This window comes from Megalobrama amblycephala, linkage group LG18 (assembly GCF_018812025.1).
Source record: "Megalobrama amblycephala isolate DHTTF-2021 linkage group LG18, ASM1881202v1, whole genome shotgun sequence".
In the NCBI taxonomy this organism is placed as follows: Eukaryota; Metazoa; Chordata; class Actinopteri; order Cypriniformes; family Xenocyprididae; genus Megalobrama; species Megalobrama amblycephala.
This window is the reverse complement of record NC_063061.1, coordinates 27,615,562-27,642,345: the sequence shown is the minus strand read 5'-3', so window position 1 is coordinate 27,642,345 and position 26,784 is coordinate 27,615,562. Positions and strand designations below refer to the sequence as shown.

The following is a 26,784-nucleotide window of genomic DNA, read 5'->3' as shown; positions in this document are numbered from 1 at the left end:
TCAATGGTGATTAGGCTGTTGGTGATTGCTGGAACAGTGTGAACTAGCAGTGTATGGAGTAGATTGTATGTTATTAGTCAAAAGTCTGGCTACCTCCAAATTTGTTGATCTGAACACTGAAGAGCTTCACATAAAAGCAAGTTAAGATCTAAAGTCCATGTCATCAGCAGAAGACCGAGATGATGATGATGATGATTGAGGCTCTTCAGGATGGTTCTCCAAACGTCTCTTTAGACCTGCATGAACACAAGCACTCTAACACATCAAAGCAGTTGAGATCAGTGTCTCCCCCTCCTCATTCTCGCTCCCTTTGATCCTCTCAGTCATCAGTGGCGGGTTTCGCTTCCTCCCATAATTCATTGGAGCAAGTCAAGGATGCTCATTATCACAATCGCTTTCCTCTTGTCTCAGAGGACGGGTGGCATGCTCAATTTATCAAAACGATAGCATCTCTGGAGAACAAAATGCACCTCTTTGTGCTAACGGTGGTCTGCAACTTTAGAGCGGTTTGGCCCCTTCTGCCCGCGTTTTCCACCACATTTAGCTTGATTGTACCACTTCAATACTAAGAGTAATCTGATTAGGTTTTGTTATGGGATGCATATGAAGAAAGATGGAGATAAATGATTTGTTTGTCTGAAAACAGTATTGTAATTGAGTAAAGAAACTAAAAATAAGCTTGCACTCAACCGAATTATCGCAGCATGATAAGACCGAGCTCAGCTTGATTCCGTTCGGTCATCTGATAGACCCTGCTGTTAATTGAATATAGAGTAGAGTCAGTGGCAGGGGGCATTTTTACAACCCCATTTGTCCAAAAAAACATGGAAGGATGGAATTTGTAAAAATCTCATATGCATTACTTAATTTTATATTGTTAAACAACAGAAGAAAAAATTGAGCTTAATTGTCACAGATTCTTTGAAGAAACCAAAACCGATGAGTGAAGAAAGTTATATTCTGTTTTACACTTTGTTTTTGGTAACACTAATTTTAAGGTGACGCACAATGTTACTACAAGTAATAACAGTAAATTATGCATAATTACTCTGTACTTAATTGAGAAAGTGTGTGTGTGTGTGTGTGTGTGTGTGTGTGTATGTGCATACTGTAATGTCTACAGCTAGTCTGACAGCTAAAAACATACAATACACAAGTGCATGATTTGATTTGATTCCCCTTCACAAGCTTTCTGTTTGATTTCTTTTGATTCTGATTATGTATATGTCAGTTATAATGTCCATTTTGCTTAAATTCTTTGTCTCATATGCTCACCATGGCTTCTTTTATTTTATCAAAATTTTCTTTAAAGGATTAGTTCACTTTCAAATGAAAATTCGCCCAAGCTTTATTCACCCTCAAGCCATTAGGTGTATATGACTTTCTTCTTTCTGATGAACACAATCAGAGTTATATTAATAAAAATCCTGACGCATCCAAGCTTTATAATGGCAGTGAGTAGGATCAATGAGTATGAAGCTGAAGAAAGTGCATCCATCCACATCTATCCATTATAAACGTACTCCACACGGCTCCAGGGGGTTAATAAAGGCCTTCTGAAGCGAAGCGATGCGTTTGTGTAAAAAAAAAAAAATCCATATTTAACAAGTTATGAAGTAAAATATCTTCCGCCTTCTGTATTCTACTTATGAAGAAAATGGAACTGGTTTCGCATCAGTTAAGATTTTTCCATAAGTTGAATAGGGAAGGCATAGGACATAGCGTAAGCTTTTTTTTTTAACTGTGAAAGTGATCCCTCTCACTTCCATTATAAAGCTCGGATGAATCACGATATTTGTTAATATATCTCAGATTGTGTTCATCAGAAAGAAGAAAGTCGTATAACTGTAGTAGTGAACTACAGTTAAACTGTAATAAATACTGTAGTATACTTTAGTCTTTATATTGTAGTAGAAAACTTAGTACAGTATTGGGTAAAGTAATTTGTTTATATTACTATAGTTGTTATGTTATCACAGCAACTATAGAATTACCACAACAAATTAATTCAAGTACTTTACTATAGTATGGTTCAAAAACACTACAGTATTTACTATAAATTACTATAGTATTTTTTCACCTGGGATGATATTTTATTTTTCAGGATTCTTTGATGAATAAAGTTTAAAACATATATTTTGAAACATAACACTTTCGATCAATTTAATGTGTCCTTGCTGGATAAAAGTATTAATTTCTTTAAAAAAAAAAGGGGGAAAAAAATCTTACTGACCCCAGACTTTTGAACCATACTTACAGAATTACAATACTACTGATACAACCAAATATTCAAGAATGTTCTGTTACTTTTTTTATATATATAAATGTAATGCATCCTTGGAAAAAAAAAACAAATTCTTTAAATTCTTTGAAAAGTCCAGAATGGTAGTCTATTCATTAATATAAATGAATCATAAGAATCACTTGTTTCAAGAATAAAGATTGGTGTAAAGACAGTTACACTGGTCACGCTGCATGATTGCGATTCACTAAAAATAACTGGAACAAAATTGTTTGTGAATCAGACACCAACCAGTTTGTGTTTTTGTACTTGTGTAGAGAGTGTTTCGAGCACATCTTAAGGGGCCTAAAATTAACGGCAAGCACCAAATGCGAGTAAAAATCGATGTCAGCGATGAAACCTCGTAGGCGTTTCTCAATGTCAAGGATACTTCCTTGGCAGGACTGGTCCTTCCAAGTCACTTCCTTCAGAGGCTAGGCGAGGCTCCTCTTTAGCATTCAGAGAACACGTAAATGGAACAGACTCATGAAACTTTGCACACGCGTCAGACGTGGTGAAAATTTACGTCTGTTATGGGTTTCGGAAATGGCTCGATAGCACTTCCCTATTCAACTTATCGAGCCATTTTGCCACGCCCAATTACCAGATGGCCGGTAAGATTTTTATGAATTCTAACAATGCAATGTTGTGAGAAAATGAACGTGAACCAATGTGAATGACGCTCTGTACAGTTGACGGGTCAGTGCTGTGTCATCACGAAAGTTTAAGCCTTTCCATTGTAAATATTCAAGAGCTAGAACACACAAAAGGGAATTCAATACTCACCCTGTGAGGGAAGTTCGACATCCAAAACATCCAAAGTGCGCGCGCTGAAAGCAACGTCTCAAATACTAAGTTGAGCTCTCTTTCATTCCTTCCTGTGCTTGAGCGGACAAATTCACACAAAAATGATGTCGAAAAATGCCTGTCTAAACACGGTCCGTCGGTTATATCTTCAGTTGAGAAAGTAGATTTCAGGTACAGAAATTTAATAAAGTAGGCTAATCAAATAAATAACACTGCATAGTCTAACAACGTTTGATCTGTACCGCGTGTGCATTCGGTCTTAAAGTGACAGCATCCTAATAATCCTGCTGCTGTCTACGTTTTTAATCTAAACCAAACAACAAAGGAAAAAAAAAATCACCCACTGCTCTTGAACTTTAAAAAGGATATGAAGTTTATGCAGTGTTATTTGATTAGCCCATTTTATTAAATTTCTGCATCCAAAAACTACAGTTAGACTGTTAGGCTATAAAAATTATATTAGTTAAGCTAGTAGTTTTAGCCGTGGTATCGAAATTGGAATAGAGGATTGTTAATTTTCACTAGTATCTAAAATATTGGTGTCATAACTGCTTGTTTTTGTTTCATGGCTGGTAAAAAATAGTTTTGACCGGTACATTTTCTTAAGTCACCGGCCATTGGCAGGAGTGGCAACAAGTTAGTTTTAGGCCCACACACACACACTTTACATGTATCACATGCAACTTCCAATCCTTTGGATGAGTAGAATGATTCAGAGAGGAAACACAGTTTTTTTTTTCCCCTTGTCTTGTCTTTGGAAATGAGAGACTCTGATTGAACAGCTGGAATATAAACAGAAATTCATGGCAGACATAAACAAAAACTAGCCTGTGCATAATCAGAAAGAAAAACATTTACAACCAAATTGAAATGACTTACCAAGCTGACACAAAAGTCTGTACACAAAATTTAATTTACAGTACAGTGCATCTTCCATCTGAGAGGCCATCGTCAGAAGATATCATCCAGTTTAAGGAATCTTTTTGAATCATTCTTGTTTTATGGCTTAGTCTGAAATTGAAGCATCCTAAAATGCCACCATATCATAGCCTAATGAATCAGCCTTAAAGAAATCTTTCGTTGTTCAAGTTAGTTCTGGATACTTCAATAAAAACAATTCAGCCAAGAGCTTTATATCAGTAGTGGCTCAGGATAAGAGAATCTCTAGATAAAGGAGTTTGAAATCTGTAAATATCGTAGCGAATAAGATTTTCCTCTTTTGCTAAAGCGCAATACATACAGGTCTAAAGTGCAAAACAACGCAACAGTCCTCATTCTCTTTTCCAACACAAAAAGCTCACTCAGATAAATATTTAGGGGGAAAAAAACAAATAATAATAATTTAGCAATACTGTAAACCACCACATACAGAAGTAGGAGGGAATCTCCTCTGTCAAACGCATGTTCACCACATGAGTAAAAACAGTCAAAACATGTTTTACATCCAGCACTGAGGCACACAAGCCCCGAAACACATAACACTGATGATCAGTCAGCATAGCGTAACAAAACCAGCACTCCCGCTCTGTGAGAATCCACAGACGAACACAGAAATCACCAAATGTCTCCACACGCTGTTTCACAGTTGCAAAAAAAGGCTAAAATTCATTAAACCCTATTTAATGTACAGCCTCAGTACAGTATTTGGCAAATAAAAGTATGGTTGAGTGCACACGTGCATGGCATTTGCAAGTATACATTCATTTAAGATACAAGCTAGCTCCGCACAAACGCCCCAGCTCCCCAAACGCCGATTGCTCTGAGGCTCGTTTCCCAGACTAACAGTACTTTTTCCCCCACTGAGTCAGAGGGTATCATCTATAGTACAGTACAGTAGTTTAAAAGCCTTTGGCATAAACTGGGACAGGAAGCTAGCTGCCAAGTGCTCACCCACAAACTGACCCCAGTTTTTGTCGCTAACGCCAAGAGAAACCTCGCGACCATTCCAGGCACAGCGCTTGTAATGGTGTTAGTGTAATATTTTTTAGAAATTAGTTTTTAGGAAGTTTCCTGCAACATTCAGAGACACGAATATGATACAAAAAATTAATAAATAACTAAATGAATTGCTTAAATATTCTCCCTTTGACCTGGTGGAAGAACTGGCATTTGCAGTGCATTCTGGGTACTGCAGAGAGTACGTACGTGAGGCTTTATGACTGAGAATTGTATTGCATGTATGAGGAAGAAGTACGGCCGGAGGCATTTATGATATTGTTATTTTGTTGTGTTTGTTTGTGCTTTGTAGCATGACACTGTCTGTTTTTGGGAGCACCGCCTCAGTATTCTGTGTCAGAGCCGTCCGCTGGGTCAGTGTTGCGTGACAGCATGTAGTTGTCCATGTCTATGGAGGGGCAGTTGTGAATGGAGTAGCGCAGGCGCTCGGCTAATATGGCCTGGCTTGTGTAGGGAGGAAGGCGGAGCTGAAAGAAGCACGTCTGGGCCGTAGGAAGGCCGTTCATAGGCTGTTGAGAGAACATAAAGAGAAAGTAAAGACCTGGGCTTCATCTTAACGCACACACTGCATGGAAAGTACATACTACAGTATGCTGACTACGCCTTCCAGACACCTTTAATCAGCCAAGCTGATTAATCTGGCGATATCTGTATCATTGGCTAATACCTTTAAACCTTTCAGGAACAACCTTCATTCCTTATATATATTTATACAACAGTTCTTTCTGGTTCTCAAATCTGATTGGCTGATATTCTACTGATAACAGCACTCCTACCTTTTCAGCATTTGTATCACTCTGCTTGAAGCGACTGTCATGGCGCCGAGCAAATCCACCGTATTTTTTTTTTACAAATACTACACTTGTTGTACCATGAACTGTAGTTTTAAGGTGATAATGTAGTTGTTTAGACTTGAAATACGTGACTCATATTTAATCATAGCATCTATTTTACAGTTTGTTTAGACGTTTTCAGAGATGCGAGCTCCAGGCTGTCAGCAGCTGTTCAGTGCTCGTGTACCCGCTGAGAACAGCTTCATCTCGGCCAGTGCTTCTGGGATTCGCTGCGGTCTCTTAAAGTGGTTAAACATGAGATATAATTCACTTCTGGTACATAAAACAGGCAATCTTTGGTCTTATTAATCTATTAATTGTTCCTGAGCAAATCGAATTGGGTTATGTTAAATTTGATAATTTAATATCAAGGCTATATTTAACTTGCATCCTGTAGAGCTTTTGTATGTTTGACTGAATTGTACAATTGTGTTTATTTCCTATTGTCATTTATAATGGCTATTGTTGTTAATTTAAATATTGTTGCTCAAATATTATTTCATATAAATAATATGTTCTATTTGGTATTGAGAAAGCAAGGGTCTATTTGTGTGTAATATGGATTGAGTGAAAGTTACATTAATACGCCATTAGATTGCGGAAAACTTTAGTGAATGAGTCAGTCGTAAGAGACTTTTAAATTGAAAAGGATTTTTTTTTTTTTTAAACAAAGGACATTGTTTTAGCGCTGTTATGGAAAATTCCCTTAACTGTAAAAAGGACAAATTCAAAGATCGCTTTCCTCAGCGGACATTCAAATGGATATAATATTATGGACATCAACCTGAAGAATGAATGTTATATCAAACACAGGTAATGCTCGCTCAGGTGATCTCTCTCTCTCTCTCTCTCTCTTTCAATAACACTGTTCAAAATACAATGAGTTTCAATGGAGGGACTCAACATTCCTTCGTTACTAGTTCTAAACTAACGTTTTAAAATTAGTAATGGAGGCTTGGTCAAACTGTCAACTTGAGGTTTGAATCCGTGGCGGAAGGAAGTAGTTCTGCACAAAAGAGGGTTTTAGTAGACACTCCGTTGTTATTTCTTATTTATTTACACACTCATGCTGTCGAACTGTTGTATAAATGCAATATCACACTCTCGTAGCCGTGCGAAATGGCTGTATATCAGCACACTGTGATTACTTGAAGGATCATGTGACACTGAAGACCGGAGTAATGACGCTTTAAAAATGAATCTTTACTATCATATATTTAAATATTAAATAATATTTAATTATAATATTTAATCATTTTTAAATAAAAGAAAATATTCTATACCTAACGGTGGCCTTACCCGATCAACTTTGATGATCTGAAACTTTTGTGTGATGTCAGCCGGGTTGGATGGCAGTCTGGAGCGTCCGGACACAAAGCGCAGGAACAGGACTCTCTCCTCATTGGTGAATTCCTCGAGGCTCTGCCACAGCCAACCAATGAGTTGGTGGCTGTCAGTAACGTCACGGTATCGTACCACCTTCTTCAGCATCTCCACAGAGACCTCGGGCAGGCCGCACACCAGCTGTTCCAGCTGCCGAGCCGTGAGCAGAGAGAGCAACGGGACAGGGATGATTGAGGACATGCCCTCCCTCACTGCTGCCACCTACATAAACACAGATGCACACATGCAAGTTTATTGGCATTATTTGGCATTTTTACATACTGCAGAGCCTCTAACACTGCTTGATGGAGAGTTAGTTGTTCTCATTTAACTCTACACATAGAGAGAGTGTCAATCTTTGAGTTATTGTGGCTTCTAGGTTCATGTATGTTAGCTTGGAGATCATCTATATGCTAATATACTCCATATGTTGACAAATTCCCTTTTAGCAGAAAGTGCACTCAATTTCCAGGAAAATGGACAAAATACTGATGATTCACTGGTGTAGGCACACTTTTTTACAATAAAAGTACTACACTATTCTGAAAAGACTAATAATGTTTCTCCATCGACATTCATTGCAAAGCTATTGTGCATTTTGACCAAATAAAATGTCATATTATATTATTTCATAATATTTGTAATGAGAAGTGTTTATAAACCTATAATGGCACCCTGCAAATTTTACACTAAACAAAATAATAGTACTGTAAATTTTATAGTTGTACTGTAAATTAAATGATTATTTTTATTAATACTAAATTTATCTTACAGTGAAATAGTATTACAGCAGTAATATATTTCTTATTTAATAATAGCAAATAATAATACAACCACATTATTAGTATAATTAATTATTTAAAAAATGCAGTCATATTGATTCAAATATTACAATTTTTTTATTTATTATTATTAATTTTTTGCCCAAATTGTCCAGCCCTACAAACAAGCACAACAAACCTTTAAATTTTTTTCAAAAAAAATGTATCCAAAAAAAACAAAAACTTTTTTTCCACCACAAATGGTTCAGCCTTAGTGAATTCCCAACATGCTATTATCTGATTATTATTTTAAAAAAAATTTTAATCATGTCACTTTATGTTTTAATGAAAAATCATCAATATGGGGCGTCTCAAGCTGGCAGTATGCAAATCATGTAGTACAATTCTTCTAAAACCACCTATTGTGTCTCATGGGGGGAAAAAAATAATATGGGTCTGGAACAATAATGGCAGAATTTCCATTTTTTAAGTGAATTGTGGCTTTAATTGAAAAGTTTAGCGAATATAATCCAATTCTGTAATTCCAAAGTGTCTAAAGGAGAGGCAGATACCTGTCTGTCCATCTCATGAAGTCTGTAGTGCAGGGCTCTTTCCACATAATCGTTCCTGTTGGAGAATGTCAGGGGGAGGTTATGCCCACCAGGAATCACTGGAACCAATGTGCCATCAGCACTGTGAGCCACAAATGAGTCCAGGGGGATCATCTACAAATCCAGAAAAAAGACCAGAGAGTGAGAAAGTGTTTGATGTCTGAATGGGTGATCTCTGCTAGTCTCTCCGGGCTGTATGGCTCACCACTGTGAAGTTCTCTTCATTGATCACGCTGTTGTCCAGGTGTAAGATGCCCTGAAGCGAGCGGTACGTGAGCAAGTCCACCTCCTCCAGGTCAGCGGCTCCCAGAGGAATGCAGCACATTTGTTTCCACACCCACGGCGCCAGGTGCAGATCCAAGGGCTTTTTAGTTCGAATGGCCACCGCCATTAGGATCCCCAAAAAGCGAAACTGCACCATGTGATCATCCGAGACTGCTGCTGGGTTCAGCAGGAACCTGTCCAGACAATGGAGGTTAGCAGAAAAACTGTTTCTTTTTTTAGAGCCAATAGAGTGCTGCAGGGATGACGTATTTTTGTAGGCCAAAACCCAGAAACAAGTTAGCATTACTGGTTCCAGCTGCCTTTTTTTTTTTTTTTTTTTTTTTGAATGGGTTTTTGGTTAAATGCCAAAACTAAGGTGTGTGGTGAACACAATCTCAAGATATTTTCAAATTTTCAACATTTCATTCTAAAGACATTTAAAAAAAAAAAAAAAACAACAAATCACAAGGGTGTCATACTGATGCATTTTAAGTTTTCCTTGTTTTGACAAAGGTGGTTGTGTGGCTAAATGGTACTGGTAATGGTACAGAGGTTGTTGGGAACATTAAACGTCATCGGCCCAAACAGGTAAACTTATCAACTCACTAGTCTGCTTTTACAGCCTTATTGTGTTTATAATTGTGCTCTTGCAAACTCTAACTCGAACTTTCGGTGGAAATGTTTTTAAATAAAGACTGAAAGAATTGTCTAAAGCATAAAGAATTTAAAAAATGTAAATTCTGTAGTCATTTACTCGCTTTCAAGTTGTTCCAAACCTGTATGAGTTTCTCTCTTCTGTTGAACACAAAAGAAGATATTTTGAAGAAAGTCGGTAACCAAACTGTTGATGGGGGTGAGTAAATGATGACCAAATTTTCATTTTTTGGGTGAACTATCCCTTTAATGGTGGTTATGCTGAAGTTAACTTATAGCTTACATTTAAATCTGGCAGCTGCTATTTGCACTAAGCGGCTATTTACACTAAGTGAAAATAGCTTATTTCCTTAGGAACAGATTCTATCTACACAAAGTGCAAATAAGCTGTATATGCTATTTACACTAAGTGACAATAGCGATATATTCTGTTTACACTATATAAAAGTGTCAGTTCTTTGCAATAACTGCAAATAGTTGTTATATGCCATTTATACTTATAAATTGTGGCAGATACTATTTGTACCTCAGTATTGTTGTACATTAGCAGGATGCAATAATAACAGAGTGTAAATGATTATATTTATTAAAATTATTAAACGGATGCCACCTTTTTGGGACAATAAAACCCTACCCGATAAATACTTTATTATTATTAAACACTCGTTAGCCACTTTATTTCCACTTTTCAAATATTTTCTGCATTTTTATTGAAAATAAATGCTATTCCGATTTGATATGTGATGGAAAAAGGGAGAAGAGCTAGTTTGGCAAATGGCGGATTCAAACTCGGGTCGATCATTTCAAAAGCTACTTCCACGAGCCACAATCCCTACAGCCTACGCCACTACAGACGTTGAGTGGCATGAATCTTTTTTAATGTTGTGTGGCCCAACCTGACATTGGTGGGAAGAGTTAGTGTAAATAGCCTTAGCCAACGAGACACTCCGTTTAACTTTTTACTGCGGTCAACTGTATTTAGGTTAGCGGTGTTCATTTGAGATTATCATGATGAACAAAACATGTAAGAATCATAAACTTTTTTTGGTCACAGAGCTTATTTTCTACATTACCCCAAAAGCCAATGGAAAATTCCTGTTTTTGTCAAGAGAACCAGGGTGATTCTAACATTCGGGTGGTTGGCCTACAAAAAAACGTCATCACTGCAGCACTCAATTACATTCTGCTTACACATCTCAGTGTCTACAACGTACCGGTCCGTGTTACTACCAACATCTGCAGTGCTGTTAGGAGTGTGAATAAGAAGGTCAACCACACCAGACTGCAACTCCTGGGAAAAGAGAATTCAGTTTTGAATGCATGAATGAAATGTGACCCCCCTTTGGTGTGTGTGACCCACCGATGAAGAAAGAGTTGGAGTTACCTGGCACATCTCAGTGATGGTGTCGTCAAACACCCCCCCGGCATCATCTGCCCCCTCTCCAACCAACTTCACCTTCCATGCTCTGGAGGGCAGACGTAGCTCAGTAGGGTTCAGGTTCACCACCTGCTTGGCGATCTGCACGAAAATGGGCTTGCTAGAGCGCCCCCTGTGAATTTGGAAAAAACAAATCTGTAGCTCACAAACACTATTAACTATCTGTCTATACATTCTCTACACTTCTTGTGTTCCTCTATTTCAGTGGTTCTTAACATTTGACTCCAAGGCTCCGTACTGTCCACAAGAATATTTAAAGGCCCCATGAATTTTATTATTTTTTGACATTTTTGCAATATTACTTGAAACTGTCTTTACTAACTGATAAAAGACTATTTATTAGGTGCACTGAAAGGAATAATATTAATATACATCATCTGTGCACGAGGTAGGGCCTTAAAAACATCGCGTAAACGATTGGCCCTCTGGCTTGTCAATCACTGCCGTGACGTTCCTTGCGAGAGACGAGCACGGCTGCGCGCTCCAGTAACTTTCCACACTCTACAGGCGCCGCATGCAATGTTTTTGTCAGGAGACAGGAGTAACAACTGCAGATTATGAGTTACCTGCGGTGAGTCCGACATAATGAATCCACTAACACAACACAGCGAATGCCGGTGGTAAACACTCGTGTTCCAATACTCGTGCACGAGTTTTGGGAGGCATTCCCTTGAAATGAGCTGTGAAGGAGGGGGGTTGTTCTTACGCATGCGCTCATTTCAAAAACTCAGTAACAGTCTTTGGTTTCTCAGTCGAGGAAAAGATCCTATTTATCACCTTTAAGGATAAGAATTTATTAATGAATTTAACATTATAAAAATGCCCATGGAGTTATAAGACTAATTTACATGACTTTTCCAGGTCTAGAAATCATATTTTATGTGTTAGTGGCAATTTCATATTTTGTTCAGTTATAGCACCACCAACAGGTGCAATCCCACCACTTTTTTTCATGTGTCCTCAGAGTGTTCCCATAAATAAGTGTCAAATTTGGTGAAAATATCTCATTTCGTTTATGAGTTACAGACATGTATATGTTTAAGTACATAAAAAATGGCCCATGTATGACTTTGATTGCATTTTTTTTTTTATACTTACTATCAGAATTTTGGCATTTGGGCATTAATGTATAGCCAACGACCTACATTTTTGAATTTCCTATGGTTGTTTTGTCTCGACCTAACGGTTTTGAAGATATTCGCGAACATTGTTTTAAAGCTAAATCACAACATTGCACAAACCATAAGGCAAAACCTAGCATGGTATCTTGGACTCGGCAAGGATTCAGGAATCAAAGGAGATGACTCCCATGAAAATAAGTCATAAGTTATTAGCATATGAATATTTAGTTTCACCACTAGGTGGTGCTGTCTTGAAACTTCATAGGCTCCCTCAGGGCACCGTGCTGATGACCCACACTGAGTTTCGTAATGATACGCTAATGTGTTAAAAAAATACAGCATTTTGGAACAAAATGCAAAATGGTCGATATGGTAAAATTGGATATCATTCGAATTATCATTTTTGTCCAAGTTATAAGCAAAAAAATCACTTTTTGCTATCTCCGGACCAGTAGGTGCCACTGTGCCGAAAAGCAGCATGTAGCCTCAGGTCATGCTTGTGATGACATGTACCAAGTTTGGTCTGAATACACTAAAGCGTTGCAGAGATATAGCCTCACGTCCAATTTGGGATGCTCTTCTCATTTTCACACCTGGTGGAGATCCGTTTGACTGTAATCTGAGGGCCGTAGGTCTTTCCTTGGGTCATGGTTCTGCCAATAGTGCGAACGAGAGGAAGGGTGTTGACTTTCGGGGACAGGAGGCCTCGGAGTTGGCCTTGTACGATGGCAGCGGTACCTGAGCTGTAGCGGGAAGCATTCACCTGGAAACCAGCCAGAGTGACACTGTCAGACAAAACTCCTGCTCGGATATCGAGCGACAGAGACCTATTAGTCTGGAGGTAAAAAACAGGAATCAAAACAAGGAACACATTCACACTGGACACAAATTCAGCTGAGCTTAGAAAATGATGAAAGGTTCTTGGCAGGGAGTCAGAGTACAGTGAAACATCAGCGCACAATGCAGTGTTTTATTATTGATTATGAGTACCTGACTGCGAGGGTCGAGGTTCAGAAGCCTCCAGGACTTGTACATAAGATCAGAGAAGTGGTAAAGCACTCTGAGACGGGTGTTTAGCACTTCCGGGCTGCAGTCTTTAAGGGCGTTATACTGCGGGGGCACGGACTGGGGCAAACCCAGCTGTATCCCTGAACAACCTGCAAAACACAGAGTCAGAGTTGTTGACGTGAGATGCAAAAACAAATCTTACGCGGTTCACTGATAAGGTCAAAGACTAAGGAGATGTAAAGCTGAATTATGCCAGGATCCAGCAGAAAAATGTTGCATATCTGAATTGTGTATATTTCCATAGATTTTGACCAATAAATTCCCACGATTTTTCCATGGGTTTTCCAGCTGTTTGTGAATACTAGATAAGGATATCAGTGGTATCAAACTGCCAAAGTCATGTGATTTCAGTAAACAAGGCATAAGTGTTTTGAAATTTCAGTGGTTCACCACTGGGGGGCGTGACTTTGGCAGTTTGAAATGTGCTCCGAACCACTGATTCGAAACTAAAGATTCGTAAAGCTTTGATGCTTCATGAAGCAGTGCTTTGAAATCGGCCATCACTAGATATTGTTGAATAAAATCTTTTTTTTTTTTTTTTTTTTTTTGGCACACAAAAAGTTTTCTCGTCACTTCATAACATTAAGGTTGAATCACTGTAGTCACATGAATTGTTTTAAATATGTCTTTAGTACCTTTCTGGGCATCTGAAAGGGTTATTTGTCTTGCTGTCAATGGAGGCCTCACTGAGCCTTTGGATTTTATCAAAAATATCTTAATTTGGTCTTACGGGTGTGGAACGACATGAGGGTGAGTAATTAATGACAGGATTTTCATTTTTGGGTGAACTAACCCTGCTGCCCATGAGAAACATTTCAAAAAGTTAACTTATAAGGTTCCAAACAGCCCACATGGATATGTTTCCAAGCCTGTGGTGTGTACCTGAAGCTCTGGTTGACAGAGCCGGTGTGGTCCAGGCCGAGGTATGACAGCGTCCAGCAGAGATCTGCCTGATGTTCTTGCCCTGTAGAGCTGTAACCAGAGTGGGCTCTTTGACAGGATTGGAATGGCCAAGACCCAGCTGCAAGGCACACATAGAGGACATAAGCTCAACTAAATATTTACCCAGATCTATAGAAAACATCACTGCACATGATGGTAAAGGGTCAGTGCACTATTTCAGCTGACTTTACCTGGGCCTCACAGTTGCAGCCCCATGCGTACACGTCTCCAGTGTTGGATAAAGCAAGGATGTGCTCACAGCCCACAGCAATGTCCTCAATAAACACGCCCTCCAAAGCAGGAATGATCTGTGGACGGTTGTGATTCTTCAGCATGGCGTCCGGCAGGCCTATCAGACGCTCTGTGAAAATGTAACACACACATCAGGGTTGTCCGTTCAGACATCTCATTTAAAAAATTTAAATGATGCCACATTTACACACAAACACATCTGGATGATGATTCCTTGAGGATCTACCTTGGCCGAATGTGTAGACATGCCCATCTTTGGCCAGAACCACTGAGAAATGCGTTCCACATCCAACCTTTTTGACGCCTTTATTGCAAAGAGCCTCCACTTTCTGTCAAACAATAGAAACGCAGGACAATCAGCCAATGGACAAAAGACATACACTACTGTTCAAAAGTTTGGGGTCAGTAAGATTTTCTTTTAAAAATTTAAAGGTGCCCTAGAATTAATAAGAATAAATAACAAGAGTTCAGTACATGGAAATGACATACAGTGAGTCTCAAACTCCATTGTTTCCTCCTTCTTATATAAATCTCATTTGTTTAAAAGACCTCTGAAGAACAGGCGAATCTCAACATAACACCGACTGTTACGTAACAGTCGGGATCATTAATATGTACGCCCCCAATATTTGCATATGCCAGCCCATGTTCCAGGCATTACACAAGGGCAGCCAGTATTAACGTCTGGATCTGTGCACAGCTGAATCATCAGACTAGGTAATCAAGCAAGGACAACAGCGAAAAATGGCAGATGGAGCAATAATAACTGACATGATCCATGATAACATGATATTTTTAGTGATATTTGTGAATTGTCTTTCTAAATGTTTCGTTAGCATGTTACTAATGTACTGTTAAATGTGGTTAAAGTTACCATCGTTTCTTACTGTATTCACAGAGACAAGAGCCATCATTATTTTCATTTTTAAACACTTGCAGTCTGTATAATGCATAAACACAACTTCATTCTTTATAAATCTCTCCAACAGTGTAGCATTAGCCGTTAGCCACGGATCACAGCCTCAAATTCATTCAGAATCAAATGTAAACATCCAAATAAATACAATACTCACATAATCCGATGTATGCATGCAGCATGCATGACAAACACTTTGTAAAGATCCATTTTGAGGGTTATATTAGCTGTGTGAACTTTGTTTATGCTGTTTAAGGCAAGCGCGAGCTCCGTGGGCAGAGAGCGCGAGCAATTAAAGGGGCCGCAGCCTGAATCGCCGCATTTCTAATTATGCCCCAAAATAGGCAGTTAAAAAAATTAATTAAACAAAATCTATGGGGTATTTTGAGCTGAAACTTCACAGACACATTCAGGGGACACCTTAGACATATTACATCTTGTAAAAAAAAAAAAGTTCAATGGCACCTTTAATACTTTTATTTGGCACAGATGCATTAAATTGATCAAAAAGGACCATAAGGTCATTTAAAAGATATCTACTTCAAATAAATGCTGTTATTTTGAACTGTGTATTCATCAAAGAATCCTAACAAAAATATATCAGTTTCCACAAAAAATATTAAGCAGCACAACCATTTTCAACATTGGCAATAACTAAATCAGCACCAAATCAGCATATTAGAATGATTTCCGAAGGATCATGTGACACTGAAGACTGTAATGATGCTGATTTTTTTTTTGCATCACAGGAATAAATTACATTACAAAATATATTAAAATAGAAAACATTTATCTTAAATTGTAATAATATTCCACAATATTACTGTTTTTACTGTATTTTGATCAAATAAATGCAGCTTTGGACTTCTTTCAAAAAGTATCTAACCAAATCTTACCAAACCCAAACTTTTAAGGTATTTTAGCCAGTGAGAAGATCAGTATGACAGTACCTGTGGGTAGCACTTCACTGTGCATGGCCCGATACCCAGTTTACCATAATCACCGTCTCCGAAGGCCCAAACGGTCAGGCCGTCTGATGACAGGACCAAAGTATGATTGATACCACATGACACCTAAACACAAGAGGAAAGGTCATCTACGCTCATCAAGCATTGGCAAAAGGTCATATATGTGCACATTAGCATCAAAGTCAAAACAAGGCAAAGTAGCACCTGTCCAATGTGGCATCCATCTAGTGCTGTTACCCTCTCCGGGACCATCTTGTTCGAAGTTGACCTTTGACCCAAGCGTCCAGAATCTCCACTACCAAAGGTGAAGAGTTTTCCATCTGATGTGACGACAGCTGAGTGTTTGAACCCACATGCCAGCTGAGAAGGGAAAAGCATGTTCAAATGAAAGCTGATCATGTGATGGTTTTGGTGATTATTTTGGACAGTAATTTTCTTATACCTGCACAACCTCCTCTCCCTGCAGAGCCTCGATCTGTTTGGGTCGCCTTTGCCGTTCGCTGTTCCCGTGGCCGAGTTTCCCATAATCCCCATCACCCCAGCTGAACACCTCTCCAGTCTCAGTGAGAGCCAGTGAGTGTCCATCTGACCCGTATGAGGTCACTAGCTGTGTCACTACATAACCTATTAGGGAAAAAATATACTTATTTATATATATTTGTGAATGTTAACCAGCTATTTAAATGTTGTGAGCAGCAAGCTCATTGGCTGAAGATGTGACATGAACCAGTCATCAGTTTGCTATGATATGCATTACCTTGCAAAGCTGAGATGATAGTTGGGGTGTAGAGGTCGTCCGAGTTACCCTGTCCGAGTCGCCCATAACTGCCCTCCCCTACAGCCAGAACTGTACCGTTAGCCTGAACCAGGAATGTGCAGTTCTGACCGCACACAACCTGAAAGAAACACACATCAGAAATAAATGGAGAGGATAACTCTTTCTTTAAAGGATTAGTTCACTTTCAAATTAAAATTTCCTGATAATTTACTCACCCCCATGTCATCCAAGATATTTATGTCTTTCTTTCTTCAGTTAAAAAGAAATTAAGGTTTTTGATGAAAACATTCCAGGATTTTTCTCCTTATAGTGGACTTCAACCGACTCCAAACGGTTGAAGGTCAAAATTACAGTTTCAGTGCAGCTTCAAAGGGCTCTATGTGATCCCAGACGAGGGAGGAATAAGGGTCTTATCTAGCGAAACGATCTGTCATTTTCAAAAAATAAATAAATAAATTATATACGTTTTAACCATAAATGCTAGTCTTGAACTAGCTCTCTTCTTCTTCTTCTCTATTAGAATTCCAGCAGTGTAGACACTGCTAAGTGTATTACTGCCCTCCACAGGTCAAAGTTTGAACTAATTGTTATATACTTGCACTAGCATATTGGATATGACAATTTAGTTCAAACTTTGACCTTTGGAGGGCATTAATGCACTTAGCAGCATCTACACTGCAGGAATTCTAATGGAGGAGGAGAAGAAGAAGAAGAAGAGAGCTAGTTCAAGACGACATTTAATTTTCTCATAAAACGTATATAATTTTTTTTTTTTTTAGAAAATGATGATGCTAGATAAGACCCTTATTCCTCGTCTGGGATCGCGTAGAGCCCTTTGAAGCTGGACTGAAATTTTGATTTTAATTTAATTTTAATTGATTTTGATTTTAATTTAATTTTGACCTACAACCGTTTGGAGTCAGTTGAAATCCACTGTAAGGAGAATAATCCTGGAATGTTTTCATCAAAAACCTTAATTTCTTTTTGACTGAAGAAAGAAAGACATGAACATCTTGGATGACATGGGGGTGAGTAAATTATCAGGAAATTTTAATTTGAAAGTGAACTAATCCTTTAAATGAACATGGCAACTTTTGCATGCATTTTATGTTGGCACTCTACCTGCTGAGTCTGAGAGAGGGAGGGCGCAAGGGTTGGCACAGATGCACTGGTTCCAGCATCTGCCAGCTGCCCATGACGTCCGTTACCCCACAAGTACACCTCACTTTTACCACCCTGCTGCCAGTCCTGTAAAAACACAAACACAATTTTATTACATTAAAATATGTTTAATCTGCCCCTATTATGCCATTTTAAAGTTTACTAATTTTGTTTTGGACTCCTACAATAGGTTTACATGCATACAAGGTCAAAAAACAGTTTAATTTTCTCATAATATACATTGAAGCATCTCACATACAAACCCGATTCCAAAAAAATTGGGACACTGTACAAATTGTGAATAAAAACAGAATGCAATGATGTGGAAGTTTCAAATTTCAATATTTTATTCAGAATACAACATAGATGACATATCAAATGTTTAAACTGAGAAAATATATTTTAAGGGAAAAATGTAGGAATAGGAATAGGAATGTTGTCCCATTCTTGTCTAATACAGGCTTCTAGCTGCTCAACTGTCTTAGGTCTTCTTTGTCGCATCTTCCTCTTTATGATGCACCAAATGTTTTCTATGGGTGAAAGATCTGGGCTGCAGGCTGGCCATTTCAGTACCTGGATCCTTCTTCTCCGCAGCCATGATGTTGTAATTGATGCAGTATGTGGTCTGGCATTATTATGTTGGAAAATGCAAGGTCTTCCCTGAAAGAGACGACGTCTGGATGGGAGCATAGGTTGTTCTAGAACTTGGATATACCTTTCAGCATTGATGGTGCCTTTCCAGATGTGTAAGCTGCCCATGCCACATGCACTCATGCAACCCCATACCATCAGAGATGCAGGCTTCTGAATTGAGCGCTGATAACAACTTGGGTTGTCCTTGTCCTCTTTAGTCCGGATGACATGGCGTCCCAGTTTTCCAAAAAGAACATCAAATTTTGATTCGTCTGACCACATAACAGTTTTCCACTTTGCCACAGTCCATTTTAAATGAGCCTTGGCCCAGAGAAAACGGCTGTGCTTCTGGATCATTTTTAGATATGGCTTCTTTTTTGACCTATAGAGTTTTAGCCGGCAACGGCGAATGGCACGGTGGATTGTGTTCACCGACAATGTTTTCTGGAAGTATTCCTGAGCCCATGTTGTGATTTCCATTACAGCAGCATTCCTGTATGTGATGCAGTGCCGTCTAAGGGCCGAAGATCACGGGCATCCAGTATGGTTTTCCGGCCTTGACCCTTATGCACAGAGATTGTTCCAGATTCTCTGAATCTTTGGATGATATTATGCACTGTAGATGATGATAACTTCAAACTCTTTTCAATTTTTCTCTGAGAAACTCCTTTCTGATATTGCTCCACAATCAGCATTGGGGGAATTGGTGATCCTCTGCCCATCTTGACTTCTGAGAGACACTGCCACTCTGAGAGGCTCTTTTTATACCCAATCATGTTGCCAATTGACCTAATAAGTTGCAAATTGGTCCTCCAGCTGTTCCTTATATTTACATTTAACTTTTCTGGCCTCTTATTGCTACCTGTCCCAACTTTTTTGGAATGTGTAGCTCTCATGAAATCAAAATGAGCCAATATTTGGCATGACATTTCAAAATATCTCACTTTCAACATTTGATATGTTATCTATATTCTATTGTGAATAAAATATAAGTTTATGAGATTTGTAAATTATTGCATTCCTTTTTTATTCACAATTTGTACAGTGTCCCAACTTTTTTGGAATTGGGTTTGTATCTCACAGCCTCTGAATCAGTTTGGTCTCTCTAAACCCATACTTTCCAAGAGCCTGCTCTGCTCTGATTGGTCAGACAGACCAGTCTGTTATGATTGGTCTACCGCTAACAGTGCATGTCAGAAACGAAACGTCCATTACCATATCTGAATTTCAGTTGTGGAGGCTTCCTCAGACCTTGATACACAGTGATACGAACAGTAATGGTGACGTCGGATTTACCGCAGAAAAATGTATCTTCTCTGCATTTTGAGGTCTCAGAAACAACTAACAGTGTTTGAGGGCGGCTCCAAGTTGACGCTGTTCATGGGCAGCTAATGAAGACCTTAGGCTGGCATTATGCAAATTTGTTCAAAACCTACATAGATGACTCCTACTGAAACTACTGATGACTCGTTTCAGGCATTTCAGAAATTGTTTTTTCTTTTGGGAGAAAATAACTCCATTTGTCTTGCACTTTGATCTTTGAAACTTTGCAGACCTTTTACCTTCACAAACAGCTATATTACACACTAAATAAAAGGTAATATCAGAAAAAGCATAATAGGGGCACTTTAAAATCATAACAATATTTCTTTTATACACAACAAATTACAAAAGCATCATTCTCTCAATGCAATCTCAATGTACTGATGCGAAATAAGACCATGTCCATTAAATAGCCAATTCAGCAAGCTGTAAAGATAAAAAATGAGATACGCTTTAAATGAGGACGAAAGGAGTTTTATGTAGAGACAGCCAGGTTGTGTGTGCAGCTAGCTGGTAGCGTTTGTGTGAGGTAATTTATAAAAGATGAATGAACAAAAACACGTGAAAAGCGATAAAAAACTGCCTGAAAGAACAATGCTGAACACAAAGACTATACTGACAGAGACGAATGAGGAAGATCAAGGAAGATCCGGATGTCTTAACGCACACTTTAACATATCTGCTAAAGCTCACACACGTTCAGGAACACACAGACTTACTTCAGGTCTGCTGGTCGCCCAGGACATGAGTTGTTCATCCATCATGAAGCTCCATTTACTGTTGTCCTATAAAGAGAACAAAAGACACTGCATGTATTCTCATATCAAAATAACCTTTAAGAGGAAATATGCACTGTACAAAAGTACAAGTTGTCTGTTTTTTGTCTAATCCTGAATTATGTACGCCTATAATAAAGATTTATATCCAGACTATATATATATATATATATATATATATATATATATATATATATATATATATATATATATATATATATATATATATATAATAATATAACAGTCTGGATATAAATCTTTATTATAGGCGTACGTAATTCAAGATTAGACAAAAACACGGTTTGGAAGATGGATTCATGATGTACTTGGTCATCATATAAATTCTGAACAAAAAAAAAAAGTTACATAGTGTACCTTTAATATTCCAAGGGTCAGTGTAATGGTCAAAAATGGTCATTAATAAGTCATTTATGACAGTTTTTGGTGCAAAGCAGTATAGAATATTGTTCCTTTAAATATCTGATTTACCTAAATTACAGATTTGACAAGGATTACCTTCATTTTGCTTCTTACCAGAGGTTTGGTGTACTCCGTGGCTCCAGAATGATGGAACTCAGGTGCGATGAAGGCTTCTGGGAAGGGCGTGCCACGAGCAAACGCCTCTGCGCTCTTCACTGTGGTTGAATATGTGGAAAGCCAGTTCCACTCTGAGGGGCAGAAGGATCCAGGGGCCCCGTCCTGATCCGGCCCTGTCCCGCTGTGGTGAGGAGGTCTGGGTTGACGGCACAGTAACTGATCCAAAAAGAGACCCACGGCCAGTGTGGCCAGACTTTGAAGAAATGCGCTGTGGGTCAACTGATCACCCGCCATCACATGACTCTGAGGAGCAAGACACACATGAAGGGATATGATGTAACATAATATCTATAATGCACTGAGAATATCTATAATGCATTACATACACTACCTGTTAAAAGTTTGGAATTATTATGTTTTTGAAAGAAGTCTCTTATGCTCACCCAGGCTGCATTTATTTGATCAAAAATAGAATAGAACTGTGAAATATTGTTATAATTTAAAATATATATTTATTCCTGTGATGGCAAAGCTGAATTTTCAGCATCATTACATAGTTTGATCCTTCATGATCCTTCAGAAATCATTCTAATATGCTGATTTTGTGCTCAATTTTTATTGGTGCTCAATTATTATTGTTTAAAAGAACAGCATTTATTTGAAATAGAAATCTTTTGTAACATCATAATTGTCTTTAGTGTAATATTTGATCAATTTAATGTGTTCTTGTTGAATAAAAGTATTAATTTCTTTAAAAAAAAATAGGCCTACTTTTATTTTTGTATATATATTTTTTATTTTGAATAAAAGTTATTTTAAATTGTAATAACATTTCATAATATTACTGTTTTTACTGTACTTTTTGATCAAATAAACAGTTTTTTTGAACATAAGAGACATACTAACATTTTGACTGAAAGCTAAAAGCTTCATGGAAAGTTTCTTTGATGGTTGTTACAGAGCTGTTTTTGAATATCCAATCTATCTGTGATGTCTTCATTCAACATAACTTTACTGACATCAAGAGGAATATTTTATGTACTTGGGCTGTTTAAAAATCTCCAATGAAGCAAAAATAGGTGGTACTGAGGTGATGTTGACCCAGAGAGCTGCGGTTGATTTATCAAAGCAGAAGCTGCAGTGTGAACTGAGCAACTCTGGTCTCTCCTCACAGGACTGCAGTTTAACCAAGGACAATAATGAGCTGTTAATAGAGGCTGTTAAGTGAAACTCTGCGGCAGAACTGGGCAAAGAGTCAATGTGCCAGCAGAACAAACAGCCTCAGCAGAAACTCAGATTCAGACTGGGTCAGAATTAAGGCAAATATGTTTGTGTCAGTTATTCTAATGTATTGAATACAGTTATGCATTTTCATAGTGTTCTAGAAAACTTTAAGAATTTAGAGTTGCTGTGTCATCTCATTTCATCACAAAGTACACATGATTACAGATTTCCCTGTTTTACGAGCATATTTTATGACCTAAATCTACCCATAAAGGCCCTGCAAATTAATTTAATGGACAAAAACAAATGTAACACAGTGTCAGCCCACAAGAAGAGCTACCATACTTAAGCATACATAAAATGCTTAAAGGTGCCCTAGATTTAAAAACTGAATTTATCTTGGCATAGTTAAATAACAAGAGTTCAGTACATGGAAATGACATACAGTGAGTCTCAAACTCCATTGTTTCCTCCTTCTTATATAAATCTCATTTGTTTAAAAGACCTCCGAAGAACAGGCGAATCTCAACATAACACCGACTGTTACGTAACAGTCGGGATCATTAATATGTACGCCCCCAATATTTGCATATGCCAGCCCATGTTCAAGGCATTACACAAGGGCAGGACGTCTGGATGTGCACAGCTGAATCATCAGACTAGGTAAGCAAGAACAACAGCGAAAAATGGCAGATGGAGCAATAATAACTGACATGATCCATGATATTTTTAGTGATATTTGTAAACTGTCTTTCTAAATGTTTCGTTAGCATGTTGCTAATGTACTGTTAAATGTGGTTAAAGTTACCATCGTTTCTTACTGTATTCACGGAGACAAGAGCCGTAGCTATTTTCATTATTAAACACTTGTAGTCTGTATAATGCATAAACACAACTTCATTCTTTATAAATCTCTCCAACAGTGTAGCATTAGCCGTTAGCCACGGAGCACAGCCTCAAATTCATTCAGAATCAAAGGTAAACAATATAACAGTATACAATACTCACATAATCCGGCGCATACATGCAGTATGCATGACGAACACTTTGTAAAGATCCATTTTGAGGGTTATATTAGCTGTGTAAACTTTGTTTATGCACTGTTTAAGGCATGCGCGAGCTCCGTGGACGGAGAGCACGAGATTTAAAGGGACCGCAACCCTGAATCGGACCATTTCTAATTATGCCCCAAAATAGGCAGTTAAAAAAATGAATTAAAAAAAATCTATGGGGTATTTTGAGCTGAAACTTCACAGACACATTCAGGGGGACACCTTAGACTTATATTACATCTTGTAAAAAAACGTCCGATGGCACCTTTAAATCTACATTCAGAATATCAGAAAACTACAAAACAATTTTCACAACGCAAGTTCTGGAACCTGACTCGTTTGCATATAAAACCTATGCATCTTGTCTAGTATCATCATAACTACTGACATTTTCTTTTATTTCCATTTCCCATTTTTTTTAAGTGTTTTTCTTTTTCATTTTCAGGCATTTTTTTTCATTTTGTATGTGACTATATTTTGTAAATATCTTGTAAGTAATTTTATTTTATTTTATTTTATTTATCGAGAATATTGGACATTTATTGGCTGATATGCATTTTAATTTGTATTTTGCATAAATTAAGTTAAAAATTAAAATTAAAAATTAAATAGTAAATTGCCAATATTAAATTTTCTCCACAAAGTACCATAGATTTATACATAATATCAGCAATTTATCAGTTATTGGCCATAACATGAAGAGAGCAAAATATACCTCATTAAATGGACAATACATGTAGTGAATTTTGAATTTTCAGTTTTGATGAGAAAGCATATGTACCTTCTCATAGCTGTACTGCTCCTGAAGCAGTGTGGGAAGGCGCTCAAGAAAGACAGCCATGCAGGGAGCACGATTCAATCCCAGAATGCCCTGACTGCGTAGAACTGAACGGCAGGAGGCCAGAATGTGATTCTGAGAAATCCAGTCTGGGGTACAGCGAACGAGCAAAACATCCTGAGATGGGAGAAACAGATGGGTACAAGAATTAAACATTACCTAAACATTTTTTATTTTAAATTAAATGTTAATTTAATTTCTGAATTAAATATTCAGAAAATATTTGGTACCTTTGATCTTCCAGAACAAGCAGTCACCCCTACGTGTGGTATCCAGGTGGTACAAACCACAGAGCCCATTCCTGTAACCACAGTCTGCAGGACTGAACCATCCTAGAACAGAGGGGAGGAGTTTACATTTAAAAACAGGAGTATTGTAAAGCTAATAAAAGACACACCAATAAGAAGCATTTGACTCACCCTGAGAGACCAGATGTTGAGCACCCCTCCGATTCCTCCAGACACCAGGGCAAGTCCACTGGGGCAAAATGACAGCGTCTTTACCGCGGTAATGTGTCCGCTCAGTCGGAACACACACTTAGCATTACCCCGCTGAAACACACACACAGCTTCCTTAAACTGTGCTAACAAACTCCAAAAAACTCAGTTAGCAACACATTTAATCTAACAGAGTGAAAGTGAATCAAAAAGTGAGGTTAAACAGGTAATAAATAAGAAAGCTTAATTTATTCCAGGTAAATTATCTCCCTCCTAAAAAAAGATAAATATATAATTCTGACCTTGATGGCACTGCTCTTGTCTTGGGTGGTAGACGGGGTGAGGAAATTGGGCACTGAAACATTAGTGCCCCCTTGAGGAAGCGTCCACACATACAGGAGGCCATTTTGACATCCACTGAGGAAATGAAGAAAGGAAAATCTGAACACTTGGATGATGGATTATACACCTGTGCATCCTTTTGTATCAACATGACAGCTAAATGTCTATATATCCTAAAAATACTTCATGAAGTACTGATTTAAAGCTCTCAAAAAGCTCCTCTGAGATATCTGTAACCCATTCTTCAAGTAAATGGTGTGAAGAAATAATAAAAGTGCCATATTAAACACTTTTGTAGCACTTTTTAAGTCCACTTGTAATGTTAGTCTAGGTTTCATCCACCAAAGCTATTTAATTTTACACATTTTCCTCTATTTTCCACCCTCTCTAAGACCTTTAGGTTGTGCTTTTGGACCTTAAACCTATTTTCAAAATGCGTGTTAAAGATCTTATTATAAACAATTAATCCATGCATATATCATTTTTTATTGTAAACTGTAATGTTTAATCAATTCCAACAGCAAGTTGCTAAATATTGAAATGGATGGGAATATGTTATTGTGCACTACTTCTGAACATATATGTTTGCTTTAAAGGATTAGTTCACTTTAAAATGAAAATTAGCCCAAGCTTTACTCATCCTCAAGCCATCCTAGGTGTATATGACTTTCTTCTTTCAACCAACGAGTATGAAGCTCAAGAAAGTGCATTTGCCTTCTGTATTCAACTTACAAAGAAAGTGTAAAACTCTCGCAGTTCAAAACGCTTACACTACGCCCTACGTTGAATATGGAAGGCGGTCTGGCGGAAGCTAGATATTTTACTTTATAACTTGTTAAATATGGACATTTTTCTTACACAAACGCTTCGCTTCAGAAGGCCTTTATTAACCCAACAGAGCCATGTGGAGTCCGTTTATGATGAATGGAAGCACTTTCTTGAGCTTCATACTTGTTGGTTCCATTCACTGCCATTATGGATGCATCAGGATATTTATTAATATAACTCTGATTGTGTTCATCAGAAAGGATGGCTTGAGGGTGAGTAAAGCTTGAGGTCATTTTCATTTTAAAGTGAACTAATCCTTTAATGATTATTAAACACATGCCACACTCACACTGCCATCATAAGACGAGGCTCCGCCCCTCTCCCAGGCAGAGGGCACCACTCGGCCGTGTTGACAATGCCCGTGTGGAACAGAGAGTGGAGGGTGACCCACGCGCCGCTGGCACGACCCCAGATCTTCACCACCTCGGAGCGGCCAACAGACAGCAGCAGATGTCCTGTAGGGTCCCACCTGAGTGCACTCACACTCTCCTGAAAAAAAAGAGAAAAAAAGTGTGTCACTCTCAAAAAATATGGGTTTATTTGTGTAAAAGTATATGTTGGGTTTCACACAGTGTATCCCAAATCTGTCTGTGTAGAGTT

At 38.1% G+C, this 26,784-nt stretch overlaps 1 protein-coding gene and 1 long non-coding RNA gene across 2 annotated transcripts in view; both read right to left on the bottom strand.

The window, feature by feature from the left end:
- The window catches only part of LOC125252613, a 46,651-nt gene extending 45,247 nt beyond the window's left edge, over positions 1 to 1,404 (bottom strand). Inside the window, exon 1 of the long non-coding RNA XR_007181251.1 lies at positions 94 to 1,404. This is a non-coding gene — a long non-coding RNA (uncharacterized LOC125252613). The remainder of the gene's footprint in view (positions 1 to 93) is intronic.
- A 2,578-nt stretch (positions 1,405 to 3,982) lies between these two features.
- LOC125252611 (probable E3 ubiquitin-protein ligase HERC1) overlaps positions 3,983 to 26,784 on the bottom strand; it is an 87,520-nt gene continuing 64,718 nt past the window's right edge. Inside the window, 23 exon segments of the mRNA XM_048166050.1 lie at positions 3,983 to 5,553; positions 7,177 to 7,482; positions 8,594 to 8,746; positions 8,838 to 9,090; positions 10,765 to 10,841; positions 10,935 to 11,100; positions 12,703 to 12,872; positions 13,100 to 13,266; positions 14,060 to 14,198; positions 14,311 to 14,480; positions 14,598 to 14,700; positions 16,238 to 16,360; positions 16,460 to 16,615; positions 16,698 to 16,879; positions 17,013 to 17,151; positions 18,156 to 18,281; positions 20,870 to 20,935; positions 21,461 to 21,766; positions 24,521 to 24,694; positions 24,808 to 24,909; positions 24,997 to 25,128; positions 25,317 to 25,431; positions 26,474 to 26,673. Coding sequence (XP_048022007.1) covers positions 5,368 to 5,553; positions 7,177 to 7,482; positions 8,594 to 8,746; positions 8,838 to 9,090; positions 10,765 to 10,841; positions 10,935 to 11,100; positions 12,703 to 12,872; positions 13,100 to 13,266; positions 14,060 to 14,198; positions 14,311 to 14,480; positions 14,598 to 14,700; positions 16,238 to 16,360; positions 16,460 to 16,615; positions 16,698 to 16,879; positions 17,013 to 17,151; positions 18,156 to 18,281; positions 20,870 to 20,935; positions 21,461 to 21,766; positions 24,521 to 24,694; positions 24,808 to 24,909; positions 24,997 to 25,128; positions 25,317 to 25,431; positions 26,474 to 26,673 — 3,711 coding nt within the window. The 3' untranslated portion in view covers positions 3,983 to 5,367.